At 42.0% G+C, this 18,864-nt stretch overlaps 1 protein-coding gene across 1 annotated transcript in view; it reads right to left on the reverse strand.

The window, feature by feature from the left end:
- MTF2 (metal response element binding transcription factor 2) overlaps positions 1 to 18,864 on the reverse strand; it is a 40,463-nt gene that overhangs the window by 20,238 nt on the left and 1,361 nt on the right. The window contains exons 2-6 of the mRNA XM_075833200.1: positions 16,150 to 16,348; positions 12,589 to 12,670; positions 9,535 to 9,630; positions 5,903 to 6,003; positions 429 to 577 (exon numbers count right to left, since the gene is read on the reverse strand). Of these exons, the coding sequence (XP_075689315.1) occupies positions 429 to 577; positions 5,903 to 6,003; positions 9,535 to 9,630; positions 12,589 to 12,670; positions 16,150 to 16,348 (627 nt within the window). The remainder of the gene's footprint in view (positions 1 to 428; positions 578 to 5,902; positions 6,004 to 9,534; positions 9,631 to 12,588; positions 12,671 to 16,149; positions 16,349 to 18,864) is intronic.

Here is an 18,864-nt window from a genome sequence, read left to right on the forward strand (position 1 = left end):
GAGCGCTTCTGCCACTTAGTTTTAGCAGTCAGTGGGGGCCTCAGTGCGCAGATCCCCTGACACGTTCAAAACTTGACATGTTTTTCCCACAAGAGCAAGATCGGGCATACTTGTATAATCCATTAGTCAGACCCCCAGCGATAACAGAGTATAGAAAGTTCCACAAAGTGCTCCATGAGAATGGAGCACTGGTGCGCATACTCGACCAGCTCCCCATTTATTTCTACGGAGCTGTCGGAGACAGCATTCCCGGAAATCCCATGGAAACGAACGGATCGCTGGCCAAGTGTACGCACTTCAAGGGACTTTCGGCCCCCCGTTTTCATCGCTGGGGGTCCCAGAAGTCGAACCCCTTCGATTTACCCTTGAGCTGGAGATTTGTTCATAATAAGCAAATATACTAGACGCTGAATATTGTATGTACTCACTCTCCTGGGCCTCCACAGTAGCAGTAACAGTGCTGTGCATTGGTCTTGTGACCTACATCCCATTCTAAGTCTTCCACAGTATAGGGCAGAGTCTGCTTCATTACTTGCAGGGCTTTGGCATTTGGTCCTTTTTTCAGCGCTCCACCCCTCTTGAACAAAGCAAAGACACAAAATTAGAACAATTTACAACATGGATTTTAGTAAAGCATGTTAAAAGGCAATATACTGAAAACAAGAAATACTTTATAGTCAAAATTTTAGCATATAAAATGACAAAAGATTCATATAATCTGTTTATCTGTATTCCTCTCAGAAAATATTGATTTTTATCAAGGTAATAAGCAGTCTAGTAGAAACAAGTTCGTAATCTTCTGAACACCCTATAAACTCACTTAAGAGCAGTGGATTATCTGTCTCATGAGTAAACAGTAAATAGACTGGGCTTAAAGTAAATGTCTGTTATCCCAGGAGTCATTTTCACACCAAAAGTCCAGAAATGTGAATCGCGTTTTTAAGGTAATTTGCAGGGAAGCACCAGTAATTTGCTTCCCTATGTTCCCCATAGTGATGCTGCTAATCTATACTTCTGGGGACTGGTCCCTTCTTCCTCTGACAATAGTCCCTTATTACTCTCCCTGCAGATGGGTTCCCAAGTATCAAAAATATATACTGTGTGACATCCACAGTATACACTCCCAATGAAAATATAAATAAAAAATGACTGAGAGGGCATGGGCAGGGTTCATATCATCTATCAGAATGCAGAGATATACAATTCTAACAAGCTGAGACGGAGTCTCCTCAGCTATACTACCATGCTACTGCAGATCTGCTCCTTCCCTGACAAGCAGGGCAGAAAACTATTTCTATTGGCTGTTCTGCAGTAAACTTAGGATCACTATGCAGAGACCTGGCTGTGGGGATAGTAAGGCCTCATTCACACATCCTCCACCGTTTATTTAAAATGGATCCGTGTCCGTTGTGACATCAGTGTGGTTTCCGTTACCACTTCACATCCGTTGTTCCGTTTTAAACTGACGTTGTGCTTCCGTTTGTAACAGTCCGTTAAAATCCATCTTGTGTGTGGAATGCAGGGAACCATGGCACGCCCTACCGTTGCTTGGCAACGTATCCGTGAAAAACACGGCACACGGATGCCTTCTGTGTGCTGCCCGTTGTTTTGACAGACCCATAGGCTTCAACGAGCGAGACTGACACTGAAAAACAGACAGAAAACATGTTCTGCTTTTTGACGGAACAGACACACGGAACTGTTAAAACAGAAGTGTGCATGACTCCACAAAAATTAATGGGTCAGCGTGTTATCCGTTAAAAAACGGATAGCACCCTGAGGAAAATAACTGACCCCTTGCACAGACAGTGTTGAAAAAGGGTGCTTGGCACTAGCTTTTACTCACCTTCATGGGCAGAACAAGCCTTGTAAAAATTGAGAAACCCAGACTACTGTAGCTTTTGCAGGTGCTCACAATTTATCTCCTCCCAGGGATGACAAAAAAATAATTCTCTTCAAATGGGGGTCCAAGAAAAACTTTTTTCTCCAATAAACGAAACTACATGGGAAAATAAACTTCCCTGATATCCGCAAACTGAATTAACGACAATTCAGAATCATACACGACTAAGTTCCCCAAACCTATTATACCGACCCCTCTCTTGACTAAACCCCCTCCCCGACTCGGTCCCTTCCTAATCTACTTCATATCCCTTATGTGACTCTTTCCCTTCAGTGAGGGACAATCCCCTGCTAACAGCAATTTGGCAAAAAAGGAGCGCACTCAAGGGCCTGGATCCTTCCCAGTGGCCCATATTGGCAACCTGGAGTTTCAAGATGGTCATCCAGACGCAATATTCTCAAATGTGGTGTCGGAAGGGTATTCATTCCATATTTCACTTGATAGACTGCCTATATATCAGTACACACATTTCAAAATAAGCATTTCTCATAGGTCCTATATGTCTACTACCAGAAGCTGGAATATGAGTATTTATGCAACTAATGTCTGCTGTAAATGAGGCTCCTCAGGCGAACCATAGGAGGTCTGTGGTTATGTGAGGTGATCCAGGATTTCTGGGCCAAGTTCAGACGGTTTACTTACTCACTTGACCATCTTCGTGCCATATGATATCCAATGAGGTTTCTCTGGCTGGGTGGATCACAAGAAATACAGAAGCAACTGGGGTTCCAGGAAGCGGCTTTACCTGGTTTCAGCAGTAGCAAAGTAAACTTTCCTCCAGACCCAGATCTACCCACATGCCCCACCTAAAAGCACTCTTAGAAAAAGCCGTTTTCCAATCGACTGGATCAGAGCGACCATCCTTTAAAAATCTTGTTTTGAAAAATCATTTTCTATTCGGGAGAGATTTTATGACCAAACTGCAGTTTTGGATCCAGCAAAATAGAAGAGAACACTTTTCCTCCAACCCTTGGTATTTGCATTTGGGTACCAAATGGGGTGGTCCCAGAATATATAAATAAAAAAATAAAATCGGACAGAATATAGTGTATGGCAATCTATTTCTAACAAAGCTAGAACCAGCCCTGTATCTCACATAGATCAATAGATCTCCTCATTCATTGCCGTTAGATATTCTTTAGGCTGGTAGTTCAGGGAGTGTGCCCCTCCTGCTGTAGTGCCTCCCCCTCTCTGTTAATTTCTATTTTAACTTTTCAATCTATTTCACTGCCTCCTCTCTAGAAGCGTTACAAATGCCCCCATTAAATGTCTTTTTAGAGGGAGAGCCCAGAAAACAAACTGAAGACAAGCTGTGTTTCTGAATAAAAGCTTCTTCTCTACTTCTTTACTGACAAGCAGAGAAGGCATTTTCAATCGATTGGTGACATAAAACTGAGAATGTGCGTACTCCCTCATTCGGGGCAGTAGAGGAAGTGCACGTTACTGTATAGATTGAATACCAGGGGGCGCTATTATAATGAAGTAAAGGCAGTATCTCGCAACTGGAGCATTTTTTGTAACATAAGGTAAATTACATAAATTAATTTTTAAAGTGTAGCTAAACGTTTGACAAACTTCTTACATGTCAGAAGTTTAGATTGGTGGGGGTCCGAGCACTGAGACCCCACCAATCACTAGAACGAAGCAGCGGAAGCGCTCGTGTGAGCGCTCAGCTGCTTCGTGTCTCTTCAGCTTTTTCCGGAAATAAATGTATCGTTAGACTTTCGAGTGAGTCCGTACTCCGATACATCGGCTTTCCGGAAATAGCCGGACAAGAAGCGGCTGAGCGCTCACACGATTGCTTCAGCTGCTTTGTTCTAGCGATTGGTGGGGGGTCTCAGTGCTCGGACCCCCACCAATCCAAACTTTTGACATTCACTATGACATGTCAGAAGTTTGTCAACCGTTTAGCTACACTTTAATGCTAAATTACGTTGAAAAAAACATTTAATAGTTGGACAACCCCCTTAAAGGGAGGAGGAAACGGATGTGAATCTTGCCTTAAGTCCTGCTAAACATATTCTAGATCGGAGACTCAACGACTTCGGGATTTAAGATGCTGTGGCAAACCAGATTTTGCAGGGTGTAATATAAGTGAAGTATTGCATGGCCTCTATTTAGTTAAATGTCCATCCATGTAATACATGGACATCTCACGTTCACCAGAGCAGCTTTTACAGAGTGTCCTCAGTTATAGCTCACAGAGGGAGGTCCAGAGTGGGTGACACCAACCTCCTTGACATCCATAAGCCCTAAGAGGAAATATGGACAGGGCTTCTCTTCAAGAGTCAACACCTTTAAATTATAGAATTCTGCCGGCCTAGAGCTTACTTAGTTACGGTTTGTACATTGGAATCAATGAAAAACAGTATGCGGTAAGCTCTTCCTAGCGGTGGCTGCAGGCAAACAAAAATAGATTCAACAATAAGTCTTAGCAAAGGATTTGGAGTTCTGCCTCAGAAATATTGAGTTGACGGCTAAAAAAAAACCAAAAAAACATGGTGCTAAAGAGAGGGAACATTTTCTATAAAGCATTGACTTGACAAGACATATCAAGTAGCTACTTAATACTTCTGTTTCAAATAGGGATGTCACGATACAAGAATTTGGACTTCGATATCTATATACCAGTACATTAGCCTGTGTACGGATAGTACACAGGCAGTTGTTAGGACAGTTGTATGCCCTAACAGGAAGCCCTGGGGTCATTCAATGTACCCTGGGCTGTCTGCCCATATATGGTATGTCCCTCAAGAATTCCGTGATGCGATCCAAGGGGCATCCCCCCCTTCTCATTTTCCCCTGAATGCTGCAGTCCGCCGTGATCGCAGCATTCACGGGAATAACGGCAGAGATGAGGTTTCTCTCATCTCCGCGATTATAGAGCGTAGCTGTGGCTGTGTAATACAGTCATTGCCCCGCTCCTGACAGAAAGTGCGCACGCGGTCAGCATGAGGTGATGCGGCCGGCGCTGTACTAATGTACTGGGCGCAAGGCACTGAGGACAGAACATGGGGGTGTTTTGCAGTGCACCCGCCATGCTCTGACTTCAGTGCCGCCGCTCATTAGTGCAGCGCCGGCCGCATCGCATGATCCTGACCCCGCGCACTTGTTATCAGGACTCAGGAGCGCGGCAATGACTGTACCACACAGCTGCAGCCCCGCTCTCATACATTCATGTGTTACAATACTGAGCTGTGATGCCGCACAGCTCAGTATCGAAATACATGAAATAACGGTATCAAACCGTTTGGGGACGCACAGTATCGAAGTTTCGATGCGTCGTGCATCCCTAGTTTCAAATATAAATCACTCAATGTTGGATTTGACTAGTGAAGGACTTTAACGGTCACTCGGCTGATTCCCAAATGGGTCGGTCCTGGTGGCAGATCCCCTTTAACACAGATATTTTAGGAGTTCGCCCTTATTTGCACTGTCTATCACAACTATTCAATGCCTTATTTTATAGAATACATTTACATAGAGTAAATACACAATGTCTAAGTCCTTTTAAAGCTTTATGGACGAGGAATTTTGGGAATTGTCAAACAGTTTAGCAATTTTTAGCAAGTGCTTTAGCAAACTATGCAGAATTATTTTTGTGTGTTATTCCTCACAGATACATCTTTATGTTCATTCCAACATTTTATTTTAAAAGGTTAAATAGCTGGCCTTTGATGTCCTGTTATGGCATACGGACGTCAAAGAAGACCTCCTAGTGTATTCGGTTGTATCCAGTCAGGACCACAAATCCATGCTGCAAGTTCACAACGGCATGGTTTTAAATCCCAGGACCAAACCCAACGTATTCATGATGCATGTCCTAAATTGGTTAAAGTGAACAGACATAGCTACAATACTGAGATAATAGTAAGCAAAAACAACTAACCATCAATCAGATATAAAGGTGATCTGTAAATGAAAAAAAAAATGACAAAAATGCATTTAAAAAGCATAAAATCCACTGCTTTACCGAAACCACTCAAAGTTCTTCAATACCTTGGTTGTAGTGGCAAAAACACACTGCCGACAAAGCCATTTGTCATCTGTATCAATCACGCTGGGGTCAATCTTAGGTGTGTGGCAAATTTGGTGATAACCTAAAACCACATGCCAAGAAAAAAAATTGTTTGTAAAAGCAAGGAAGAGACCTACAACAATTATAATATATTTTTTAAAAAAATATTTAGAAACTATAGACTCAAGTTTCCAAAAACGTTTCAAAGTTTTATTAAATAGGTTAAAACAAAAAACTTAAAAAAATAAAAAAAACACAAAGGAAATCCACAAGTGTAAACATTTTGGATGCTGAAGTTGGTAAATTTGCTATACAAAAGCTCTAGACTTCTAGCTAACGAAATGCTGCATACAATGCTACAGAAACCGTGTCTAGCTCACTAGTAGTGAAAAAGTAATTTCCTATTTGAATCCTAATGGTAGAAATGGTAGCTTGCAGAGGAAACTGAAACAGGATCACTGCTACTGGTTTAATCCATGGTCAGCCCCTAGATGCTGCAGAGCAGGGTACTTCTATCAGCTATTCCGTTATCCAATGCAGAGATGGGGTGGTGCTGCCAATGTAAAAAGAGGCATGTGGACACAATTTAAAATAAGAATATATTATGAACACAATATATATCTGTGAAAATGTATTTGCCACCTCAATTGATCAGTTTTCTCTAGTTTGTCACATTTAACAGATCATCCAACTAATTTTAATAGAAGGATGATCATGGATAAACAACATGGATAAACAAAACATGGATAAACAAAACCTAATTTTCAAATGATCAATCCATTTATTGTGGATAAAGATTTATTTAAAACCTATATCACCCATGTGAAAAAGTAATTCCCCCCCCCCCCCTAAGCCGAATGACTGGTTGTGCCACCCTCGGCAGTAACAACTGCAGTTAACATGTTTGCGATGACTTGAATAAGTCTTTTACATCGCAGTGGAGGAATTGTGGCTAATTTTTTGCAGAATTGTTTTAATTCAGCTACATTGGAGGGTTTGAGCCGCCAGTTTAAGGTCTTGCCACGGCATCTCAATGGGATTAAAGTCAGGCCTTTGTCTCGACCACTCCAAGACCTTAATTTAGTTTCTTTTAAGCTAGAGCTGGACTTGCTTATGTGCTTTGGATCATCGTCCTGCTGCTTACCCCAACTGCGCTTGAGCTTTAAGTCATGAACTGACGGTCAGACATATTCCTTCAAGATTTTCTGATGGAACCATGAATTCTGCTCTCTATCAATGGAGTAGCGGTCCAGGTCCTGCAGAAGCAAAGCAGCCCCAGACCATCACACTACCACCATCATGTTGGACTATTGGTATGATGTTCTTATAGTGGAATGAGGTTTTAGCTTTACGCCACTAATGGCCGTTCTGAATACGGGAGCCATGGTGACGAGCAGGACGTTCTGTCTCCTACTGCAGAGTTATGAGCAAATGGCAGAACGGACTTTACACAATCCGTGTTGCTGCCAAAGCAAGATTTATAATACAAGTGACTTAGAAAAACTGTTATGTAGAAAAAAAATTATGGACTGCACTCCTTGACAGGAATATTCAGGCGCGATAAGGGTTCGGGACGGATACCCCACAATATAGAATAGTAGAAAAACCCAAGCACTCTATAGAAATGATGGACGTAGAAATAGATTCTCAAATCATTGTTTTTTTTATTCAAAGTAATTAAACTTTTTGTTCTGTTGTGTTTTGTCTTGCAATTTTCAAAAAGACGTTTCGGCCCATCTCAGGCCTTTGTCAGAATTGCTGTATAAGAGAAGGATGTCTATGTCATGTTATGACATTCACTTTAGAGTGTCTGGCAGACGCCATAACAGGACATAGACATCCTTCTCTTATACAGCAATTCTGACAAAGGCCTGAGATGGGCCGAAACGTCTTTTGAAAATTGCAAGACAAAACACAACATAACAAAACGTTGAATTACTTTGAATAAACAAAACAATTGATTATAGAAATGGACGTCAAAATAGATTTTCTCAAGAGTGCTTTGGTTTTTCTACTATATTAGATTAACTATTAGACCTCATGCACATGACCACAGTGATGTACACAGCCCGTGATTTGCGTCTCGGACGGCTGCGGAGTGTCACCTGTGGGCCGCCTGCAAATCACGGTCCGTGCACATTGCCGTGTACATTCATTTCAATGAGCATGGACTACAAAACGCAGCCGTAATAAGACATGTCCTATCATTTTGCAGTCCAGGCTCCCGGGCACCGCATGGACCGTGGAAACCATGGTCGTGTGCATGGGCCCATAGAAACGAATGGGACAGCAGATTTGTGGGTGAATTGCGGCCGCAAAAACACGTTCGTTTGCATGTGCCCTTATAGTGCATACTCCTGCACTATAATAGTTTTTCACTGAAAGTGGATATGCACTTTCACTATTTATTTAGTCTGACCAGGAGACGTCACAATGCAATCTTTTGATCACCTATAGAATGCTTTGTATACCAAAGGATTATTGCCTGTCCATATAAAACGAATAGGAATCCAGCCTTTGTTAGGCCCCCGCCTGCCATGGCAACCAATTGATAGCCGCAACCGCAGTCGCAACACGGCTGTTAATCAACGCCGGGCTCCCGCATTGATCAAATGGGCACAGCTCCTGTGCCCATGCGATCAGCCTGACTTAACTGTGCGTCACGGTGGCTTAATGTAAGCCAAACTATATGGTGGCTTAAAGAGGCTCTGTCACCAGATTTTGCAACCCCTATCTGCTATTGCAGCAGATAGGCGCTGCAATGTAGATTACAGTAACGTTTTTATTTTTAAAAAACGAGCATTTTTGGCCAAGTTATGACCATTTTCGTATTTATGCAAATGAGGCTTGCAAAAGTACAACTGGGCGTGTTGAAAAGTAAAAGTACAACTGGGCGTGTATTATGTGCGTACATCGGGGCGTGTTTATTACTTTTACTAGCTGGGCTTTCTGAAGAGAAGTAACAGCCTCTTCTCTTCAGAACGCCCAGCTTCTGGCAGTGCAGATCTGTGACGTCACTCACAGGTCCTGCATCGTGTCGGCACCAGAGGCTACAGTTGATTCTGCAGCAGCATCAGCGTTTGCAGGTAAGTAGCTACATCGACTTACCTGCAAACGCCGATGCTGCTGCAGAATCATCTGTAGCCTCTGGTGCCGACACGATGCAGGACCTGTGAGTGACGTCACAGATCTGCACTGCCAGAAGCTGGGCGTTCTGAAGAGAAGAGGCTGTTACTTCTCTTCAGAAAGCCCAGCTAGTAAAAGTAGTAAACACGCCCCGATGTACGCACATAATACACGCCCACTTGTACTTTTACTTTTCAACACGCCCAGTTGTACTTTTGCAAGCCTCATTTGCATAAATACGAAAATGGTCATAACTTGGCCAAAAATGCTCGTTTTTTTAAAAATAAAAACGTTACTGTAATCTACATTGCAGCGCCTATCTGCTGCAATAGCAGATAGGGGTTGCACAATCTGGTGACAGAGCCTCTTTAAGTGGTTAAACAAAAAAATAAAGTATACTACTTTATAGAGGGATTTTATTACTAAAATAAATCTTAAGTTAACAGATCTTCAATGAGTAGTTCTAAGCAATAGAATTTTTACAGACCTTGCCCACACTTGTCGCAAATAACAATTTCATTTGGTGCTTCAGAATATTCCTCCTGACATATTGTACAAACCATTTCCCCACTTTCAGAGGCTCCTGAAATAAACAAGGCACACATTTAACACGTTAATTCCTTGTACAAGACTAAGGCCCTATACACACGGCCGTGCCCATAATCGTGGCCCGCGATTACGGGAACGGCCGGCAACAGACACTTACATTTTGGTCCGTACTCCCATACAAAGTACATGAGCAAGGCGCATATAAAAAAAATAAAAAAAAATAAAGCAAAAAGAACAGACATGTTCCATAATTTGTAGTATAGTTCTACAGCCCGGAAACCTTGCCGCAAATATACGGGAATGTATCCGTGGTCAATAGAAGCAAATCAGTCCGCAATTAGAGACGATTTTTACGGTCGTGTGCATTCAGCCTTAGGCCCAATTCACGCTAATGTATTTTTTTATCCATCCGTAAATACGGTCCGTAGTCATCTATAGTCATCCGTAAATCATCCACATATAAGGAACTGTATCCATAAATACGGGCCGTAGTGCATCCTTATTTACGGATCCACAAAAAAACCAGGGCGTTATCTTGGGTAATCTCTAGGCGTCGCATAGCAACGCTTCTGTAATTATGGACAGATGCACATCCGTAGCCGTCCGTAATTACAGAAGCGCCGCTCGACTGCTATGGGCAGTCCGTGCCATAATTACCGACAAAAAAAAAGGACACGTTCTATCATTTCTATGGCACGGACACCCATCACTAAAATACGGAAAGCTATCCGTAGCCCATAGAAATGAATGGGTCCGTAATTACGGATGAAAAATACGGTCGTGTGAATGGGGCCTTATAGGGGTTTTCCAATCAGAGATATTTAGGACATGTCCACAGGATATTTCAAGTGTCAGATAGATGCGGATCCTACCTCTGGGATCCACATCCATCTCTAGAACGGGGCCCCCTAAACCAAGTTCTACTGCTTTGTATTGTGGCAGACCCATGTGATTCCAAACTATGAATTACGGAAACAGAGTAGCTCGCTGAGCTACACGGTTCCCATAAGTCCCATAGAACCGAATGGCAGTTACGGAAGCAGCGTAGCAAGCGAGCTACGCTGTTTCTGTATTTTGTGGTTGGAAATCCCACGCATCAGCCACAACAAAGAAGTAGAACAGGGCTTAGGGGGCGCCGTTCCAGAGATAGGTGCAGGCCCCAGAGGTGAATCTGACATTTATGCCATATCCTGTGGATATGTCAGAAATGTCTCTGAAAGAAAAAAACCTTTAAAAAAAAAAAACAACATCTGTGATCCACAATGATAATCTATGAAAGAAAAACAAGACTAAAAAAAAGGTTTTACCACACTGAATCTAATGGTTGAGTGAAACACACACATAAAGAACAGCAGGATCTGCCAATGTCGATTCAATGTCTATGAAGAATTTCACATTTAAATTTTATTTGTATAACCTCTAGAATCAGTCATTGCTTAGTCAAGGTCGGAAGAACTTTTCAGCATTCCTTTGAAACATCTTTGCAGATGTAAACTTTGAGGCCCCATGCACACGACAGTATTTTTTCATCTGTCCTGAAATACTGTCCGTATTTCATCCGTATATACGGAATGGTGTCATCAACATGTTGCCTAGCAATGCTTCCGTAAATATGGACAGTTTACAGATGCACATCAGTAGCCGTCCGTATTTACGGAAGCTCCCATAGAATTCTATGGGAAAGTCCTTGCCGTAACTACTGACAAGAATAGCACAGGTTCTATTATTTTCTCAGCACAGACACCCATAAGTAAAAATACTGAAAGGTGTCCTTGGCCAATAGAAATGACAGAGTCCGTAATTACTGATGAAAAATACCGTTGTGTGCATGGGGTCTTAGAGGTTTTCCCTAGTACGATTAAGCGTATGTCCACACGAGAACTGGCTTTTAAGTCTGAAAAGACAGACTGTTTTTCAGGAGAAAACAGATGCGTCGTTTCAGACGTAAAAGCTCCTCCTCGCATTTTGCGAGGCGTCTTTGACGCCCGTAATCTTGAGCTGTTCTTCATTGACATCAATGATGAACGGCTCAAATTATGTTTCAAAGAAGTGTCCTGCACTTTGACGAGGCAGTCATTTTACGCGCGTTTGACAGCTGTCAAACGACGACGCGTAAATTACTGGTCGACGGCACAGTACGTCGGCAAACCCATTCAAATGAATGGGCAGATGTTTGCCGACGTATTGTAGCCGTATTTTCAGGCGTAAATCGAGGCACAATACGCCTCGTTTACGCCTGAAAATAGGTCGTGTGAACCCAGCCTAACATTTTGCTAGTCATCCCTGCTACCTTCCAGCCTACTCCATAAAAGAGTTGACGACTTTCTAGTCAAATTTCTAAAACGCCCTAAACGGCAGTGTTCTGACACAGGCAACTGTAAATACGGACATTGCTTACCACTACACTGCATCTAAAAGGCCCCCTGCTCCCCCTAGATCGGCCGAGTAAACAGTGTGCAGCGGTGGAGATCCTTTCCATAGCTCTCAGATGGTGGCAGTCATGTGATATAGAGCATTTCTTGTATCTATGCTGAATGCATGTAGCCAATGTTCAGCGTCAGCAGAGCAAAGAACGATGCCAGGGAGGCAGTCACCTGGGTAAATTACGTGAGCGCCGCCATCTTGAGAGCTATGGACGGGATCACCACCGCCATCCACTGTTAACAGTTTGCTGTGTTCTGACAGGCATTTAGGTCCTTTAATAAATTTGACTAGAAAGAGGCCAACCCCTATAAATGTCCTTTCCTACATAAACACTAGTAGACATATTTTATACTAATCTGGTTATTTAAAAGGTTTGTCTATAATGCCTCACACCACAATACCAATTTGCACATAGTTTACGTAAAATGATTTGCGTCTCAAAATAAACATTGAATGAAATGCCTATCCGTATGGGACCCAGTGGTCAAACCGTCACAAATCTAATATCACCTATGTATGAATAATTACATGCAGCCAGTACATGCAAAAGGCATTGCAGCGCACTTACCTGTCTGAATGTCTTTCCACAGCACCCAAGATTTGGAGCTATCTTCAAATAAGATAAAACAGCTCTGGTGAAATTTATTTATCTGTAACAAAAATAAAAATAAAAACAGTTTGCTTGAGACATTACATAAAATAGATAAAAGTAACAGGGAATAAATATATATATATATATATTTCTATATCTGTAGGCAGTTAACACAGTAAGTGGCCTACAACGAAACGCGTTACAGTCAATGGGTTACGTTGGGCGCCAATGGTGGCCGTCACACAACAGAAACCCGCACTTCCAGTATTTCCGCTCTGCTTCTCTGACAGAGCACAACAGAAAGACTGAGGCAGATGTGAACGAAGCCTAAGCAGTATCAGACGGAACGCCTGAACAGAGCCCTGACGCAGATGTGAACGAAGCCTAAAACTAGCTTGCTGGAAGGCAAGATAAAGCCCGTGTTTCCCAAGCGCCTGCTAACTAATCCATTGAAAATAAAATTCAGATATATGTATTGCTTAGTTTAACCACACTAAATTAAAATTGCCACCGCGGTCTAGTAGTATAGATAAAATATAGCATTACGTATCTGAATACAACTACCAGTCACAGCACTATTAAAATTTAAAGAGCCCCCCGACATGTTTCACCCCCAACGTGGCGTCTTCAAGAGTATTGTAGTTAATGGCGACGGAGACAAAACCTTATCCCACTGTTATGATGTCATATGGGCTCAGTACTAAGGTCCAATCAGATCCGCTGCTCTGATTGTGTCCATCCTCTTTTGACAGGTATCTGAACAAGCTAAGTCAAACCGCTAAGCAAGCGGCCAATAAAAGTCGGTCCTGGGCTCATGCGTCGTACTGTTAGAAGAATAGAAGACAATTTTTTTTATAAGTATCAGAACAAAATTAATAGAATTATTGTGAATTCTCTTCATCTTCTCAACAACAGGACGCATGCGCCCAGGACAGTCCACTATTGGCTGTTAGGCAGTCTTGCTTTGGACGTATTGTCTCTTTTGAGACTAAGACCACAGACAAGAGCAATGGACTGTTTCTGATACTTTTTAAAAATGGTCTTCTATTCTACTGACAATACGACGCATGCGCCCAGAACTTACTTTCATTGGTCACTTGCTTAGCGGTTTGACTGGCTTGTTCAGATGCCTGTCAAAAGAGGATGGACACAATCGAAACAGCGGATCTAATTGGACCTTAGTACTGACTGGCCCATATGACATAACAGTGGTTATAATTGGGAGAAGTTTTTGTCTCTGTCGCCATTAACTCCAATACTCCTGAAGACGCCACGTTGGTATAAAAACATGTCGGGGGGCTCTCTGAATTTTAATAGTGCGGTGACTGGTAGTTTTATTCAGATGCGTATTGCTAGATTTTATCCAGACAACCAGACCGCAGTGGCAATCTTAAATTTAGCGTGGTTAAATTAAGCAATACATATATCTGAATTATATTTTCAATGGATCGCTTGGGAAACAAGGGCTTTATCTTGCTTTAGGGCAAGCTAGTGTTAGCGATAATTTAAGCAGTATGGAGTACACAAGAATTAAAAGTGTAACCATCAAGTAATAACAGCGTGCTTTCCCTTGATTAATATTTTTACAAAATAGTTAAAGGGGTATTACAGCTTAAAACTTATCACCTATCCACTGGATAGTTGATAAATATTGAATTTGTGGGGCTCTTCAATTGCTATAACACAGAGGATCCCGATCACCCCGAACCACGGTAAGGAGGACTTTGACTGAAGTGATTGTTAATCAGACGCGCTCCCTGCTTCTCTCAAAGCCTATGTCATGGATGAAAACACTAACAATTATCACCTATCCAGTGAAGGGTAATGCTAAAGCATGGTTTGACGAATATGGGAAGAATTGAAATGCCAATTGATGGCCAGACTTTCATTCAACATTACTGCCTGACCTCACACATGCTCTTTTGGTGCACATTCCACAAAACTCCAAAATCTTGTGGCAAGCATTCCCAGAAGAGTGGAGGCTGTTGTAGCTGCAAAAAAAAAAAAAGCCCCAACTGCGTGTGCCCATGGTTTTGGAATATAATGTCCAACATTCTCATATAGGTGTGATAGTCAGGTAGATGTACTCTTGGTTCTATATAGCGTATGTCACACTACAAAATGGCATGGGTAAGATGCCCACACATGTGAACGTAGTCTGCTAGCGTTTATTGGAGGAACAAACCATGTTACATTACAAAAAATAAGGATGCCAACTGTTCAACATCTGTATGCCAAACCATATCTAAGCTTGATGGTAAACCGGCAGCTTCCCACATCGAAATTGTGCTCACAAGATTATAATTAAAGTTCAACAGTGCACCTATATTTTATACAAAGTATTAAATGCACCTTTGCTTGCTGTCTAACCAAATACTGTCTCTGCAGTGTTAAAGGACGAGTGTCGCCCCAAAAAAATTTTGTATATCAATTTGCTTTTAGTGTTTTATTAAAAAGAATTTTATTTATTTGTGTGTTTGTGTTTTACTTTTTTTTATTTTTTCACTTTTTCTTGTCCATGGGGGCTGCCATTTTTTTTCCATCTCTGTATGTGTCGCTTAACGACACATACAGACATGGAATACGGCACATACAGTCCCATAGTGAATGCGAACGGGACCCGTTCCATCCACTATGCTGTACGCCGTCTGTGTGGGAACGGCGCATGCGCCGCTCCCACACAGTCCAAATTGAAGGTCTTCGGCCGAGCGACATCCGGCGCCATTTTCTTGTGGACCGGAAGCCACGGCCAGACAGTAAGATTACTACTTCTGGTCGCGGCTTCCGGACTTGTGCACTTGGAGCGGAGGGAGCAGACGAAGCGGACGGACCGGCGGCAGGAGCAGGTAAGTTAGGTCTGTGTATGTACGTGTTTTACTGTGTGTTTACTACTGTATGTTAACCTACTACACTGTGTGTTAGCTCAAAAAATGGCGACACACAGTGTAGGAGGTTTGACCGTTCAATCCCCTCCTTTCTCCTGCCACTAGCCAGGATAAAGGAGGGGGGATTCTGTGAGCTCACTAGAGCGTGTGAGTTTTCTCAAATTTTGCAGCATAAAGCAATGTGGTTGCTTTACCACATGCCAATGCTGCAATTTTGGGAATTGCTCCATCTAGTGACCAGCACTGGGAAATGTTATAAATTAGAATCTAATTTATAATATTTCCTGACTCGTGAAAAAAATTAGAACAATGTTTAATCACTTATACACTAACTGTTTAACTAAAAAAAAAAAAAAATTCTACCGACACATTCCCTTTAAGGAGTCAAGCATAGACCTAACAGAGCTATTTTAGTCAGGAAACCAGGTTAACTTCTTCATGTCCGTTCTACAGGCACAACTAAAGACACTCTCCAATATGAATAAGCCAACCAGTCTGCAACCTTCATTTTAGAATTCCAGACACTTATAAGTAAATTGAAGATGATAATTGATAAAAAGGTTTGAGTAGTAAGGACACCCCCATTTCTAGTTGTAGCCCTCCCACGGTGATGCAGATAAATATTATATCTGGTGACAAGATGTGCAAGTACCTTTTTGATAGTTCCAAGATAAAACAATCCATCTGACCATCGTGCTAAGACATCCTGACCGTCCTCAAATTTGCAAGCTTGTCTCTTAGTCTTCTGTCCATGCCGTATAGACGCTTTTGTCAAGGACTCCAAGGCCTTCTTATTTTGTCGGAAAGGGGATCTTTTAAGGACCAGTGAATTGCCCACAGCAGTTGCGTCTCTTAACGGAAAAGGGGGGAAACAAATGTCAATGCATTTATACACAAACTGAAATATATCATGAAATGCAGTTTTCTAAACCCACTCAATCCAAGTGGACTGTGACCGAGTCAAAAAAAATTACTGAGAAAAACAACCAGCATGTTTACTGCCTTGAAATAATTTAAGCAGGATGAATACATCTACAGCCTTTAAGAATTTCCAAGCACTCTAGAAAGCACCCACTTCCCAAGCACCTGGACTGCTGTGAAGTTATTTGTGGTCCAGGCACTTCTGTTGGCAGTGTAACTGCCGCTTCCTGTATGAACTGACATATTAGCTGGTCTACATACTGTACACACCTCGCATTGCGTTTTTTTTTTTGTATTTGGGAGCGTTTTATGCACCAAAATACACAAAAACGCTTGGATTAAACTTCCAATTGTTTCATTTAATTACGCATTGTGTTAAAAAATATATTTTAAAAAATCATGTAAATTCTTGGGGGGGGGGGGTTCACATGTGGCGTATTCCATTCAATTAAATGGGAGCCAAAACTTGCCTTAAAAAAATGCTTCAAATTAATTAAAAAATACAAATCCGTATATTATGCATCGTTTTTTTCTGCCTCCAAATTACACCATGTGAACATGGCCAAAGGGTATATTCACACGCTTACTAAAAAACGTCTGAAAATACGGAGCCGTTTTCAAAACAGCCACGTAAAAGAATGCCCTGTCTGAACAGAACGCCATATTTCCCATTGAAATCAATGGGCAGACGTTTGGAGGCGTTCTGCTTCCGATTTTTCGGCCATTTTTTAGCCCAAAAAACGTCTGAAAATAAGCCGTGTGAACATACCCTAACTCAAGTCATCGATGGCCCACTTCACATCACATTTATGAACTAAGTTTATCGTGTACATTCGGAAAGCTTTCGACATACACAATGAATATGTTTATTGGGCTTCATTAGCCAGAAATCGGTCAAAAGAGTGTCCTGGACAGTTTTGTCGCTGGAGCTTCCTGCACGGCCACTCTGCCCGGGGACTCCGGCTCTGCAGTAACTCCTGAGGTCACGGTCCATAAATGGACAGTGTCTACAGGAGTTTCCCCCAGGGCCAGAGTCCCTGGGCGACGCATCATTCTGTATGCCATACAGTGGGATACGTTGCAGCCTTCTGTCAGAGGTATACTTCGGGGTCCTCCAGCCATATTCATCCAACTGAAGGCCAAAACGCATATGAAATGGTCGTATACACAATCTAGCTTTTATTTCCATAACATTTAGATCAATATTTAGTAAATAATGTTAGACACCTGTGAATTATATATAACGCACACTAACCTTAGGGCATATCCTTGACAAAACTAATCCAAATCTAGGAGCCGCTTCTAAAACAAAAAGGTTAGGAGCCAGCAATGGCTACAACCCTGATGAAACTTGTTTTGCAATGGACGACAACAGTCCAGAAACGTCAGCCGGTCAGGTAGCCCAAGTCATTGAGCTCATGCCCACAATTCTACTGTTAGTTTAGAAGGTGTATGGTATGGTATATTTATACTGTACTCGCTTATCTAATGATGTATTTTAATTTGTTTAACAATATTGTATTGTTTTTGTGCATAAATAAAACATGTAAGGGCCTGTTCACATCAGCGTTGGCTTTCCGTTCCGGGGTTCAGTTGGAGGTTTTCGTCAGGTGAACCCCGCAACGGAAAGTCAAACTGAACCCACAGCTTCCGTTTCAATTGATATCACTGGTGACGAAAACATCGCTAAGGGTTTCCGTTCGTCAACATTCTGGCAGGTTTCCGTTTTAACGACAGAATCAATAGCGGAGTCGACTGCGCTATTGATTTCGTTGGAAAAACGGCAATCTGCCGGAATGGTGACGAACGGAAACCATTAGCGATGTTTCCGTCACCAGTGATATCAATGGTGACTGAAACGGAAGCTGTGGGTTCACTTTCCGTTGCGGGGTTCACCCGACGGAAACCTCCAACTGAACGGAAAGTAAAAGGTAATGTGAACAGGCCCTTATTTGTAAAGAACATCCTGCGAGAGCACAACAAACAGCGCTACGTTTACATTTCCGGGACATTTTTGGCAATACAGTTGACAAATATGGCTGTGTAAACACACACAAGGTTTTACTGGGAACCCAATAGTATTTTATAAAAATTGGACCAGTTACCAGTCAGTCTTTAATAAAAAATAACGCCCGGCCCATCTCTAGAACCTGCATGAAAACAACACATCCAGCCGTCATGTGAACGCTTTATCCAAACTGACTAGCACCACAGCTGCTAGTCACATCAATATGGACGACCGGTAGCCACAGGTTTCGAGAGGGGTGCAATTGTGGACGGAGGAGATAGATATATATATATATATATATATATATATATATATCTAAAACGGTAAATGATACAATTTACATCAAGCAGGTTTAACTATATAATAAACACTTAGACACAACATATATATTTATATAAACAGAAAAAAAAAACACTACATTATGTATCTGCCAAATAC

This window comes from Rhinoderma darwinii, chromosome 7 (genome assembly GCF_050947455.1).
Source record: "Rhinoderma darwinii isolate aRhiDar2 chromosome 7, aRhiDar2.hap1, whole genome shotgun sequence".
In the NCBI taxonomy this organism is placed as follows: Eukaryota; Metazoa; Chordata; class Amphibia; order Anura; family Rhinodermatidae; genus Rhinoderma; species Rhinoderma darwinii.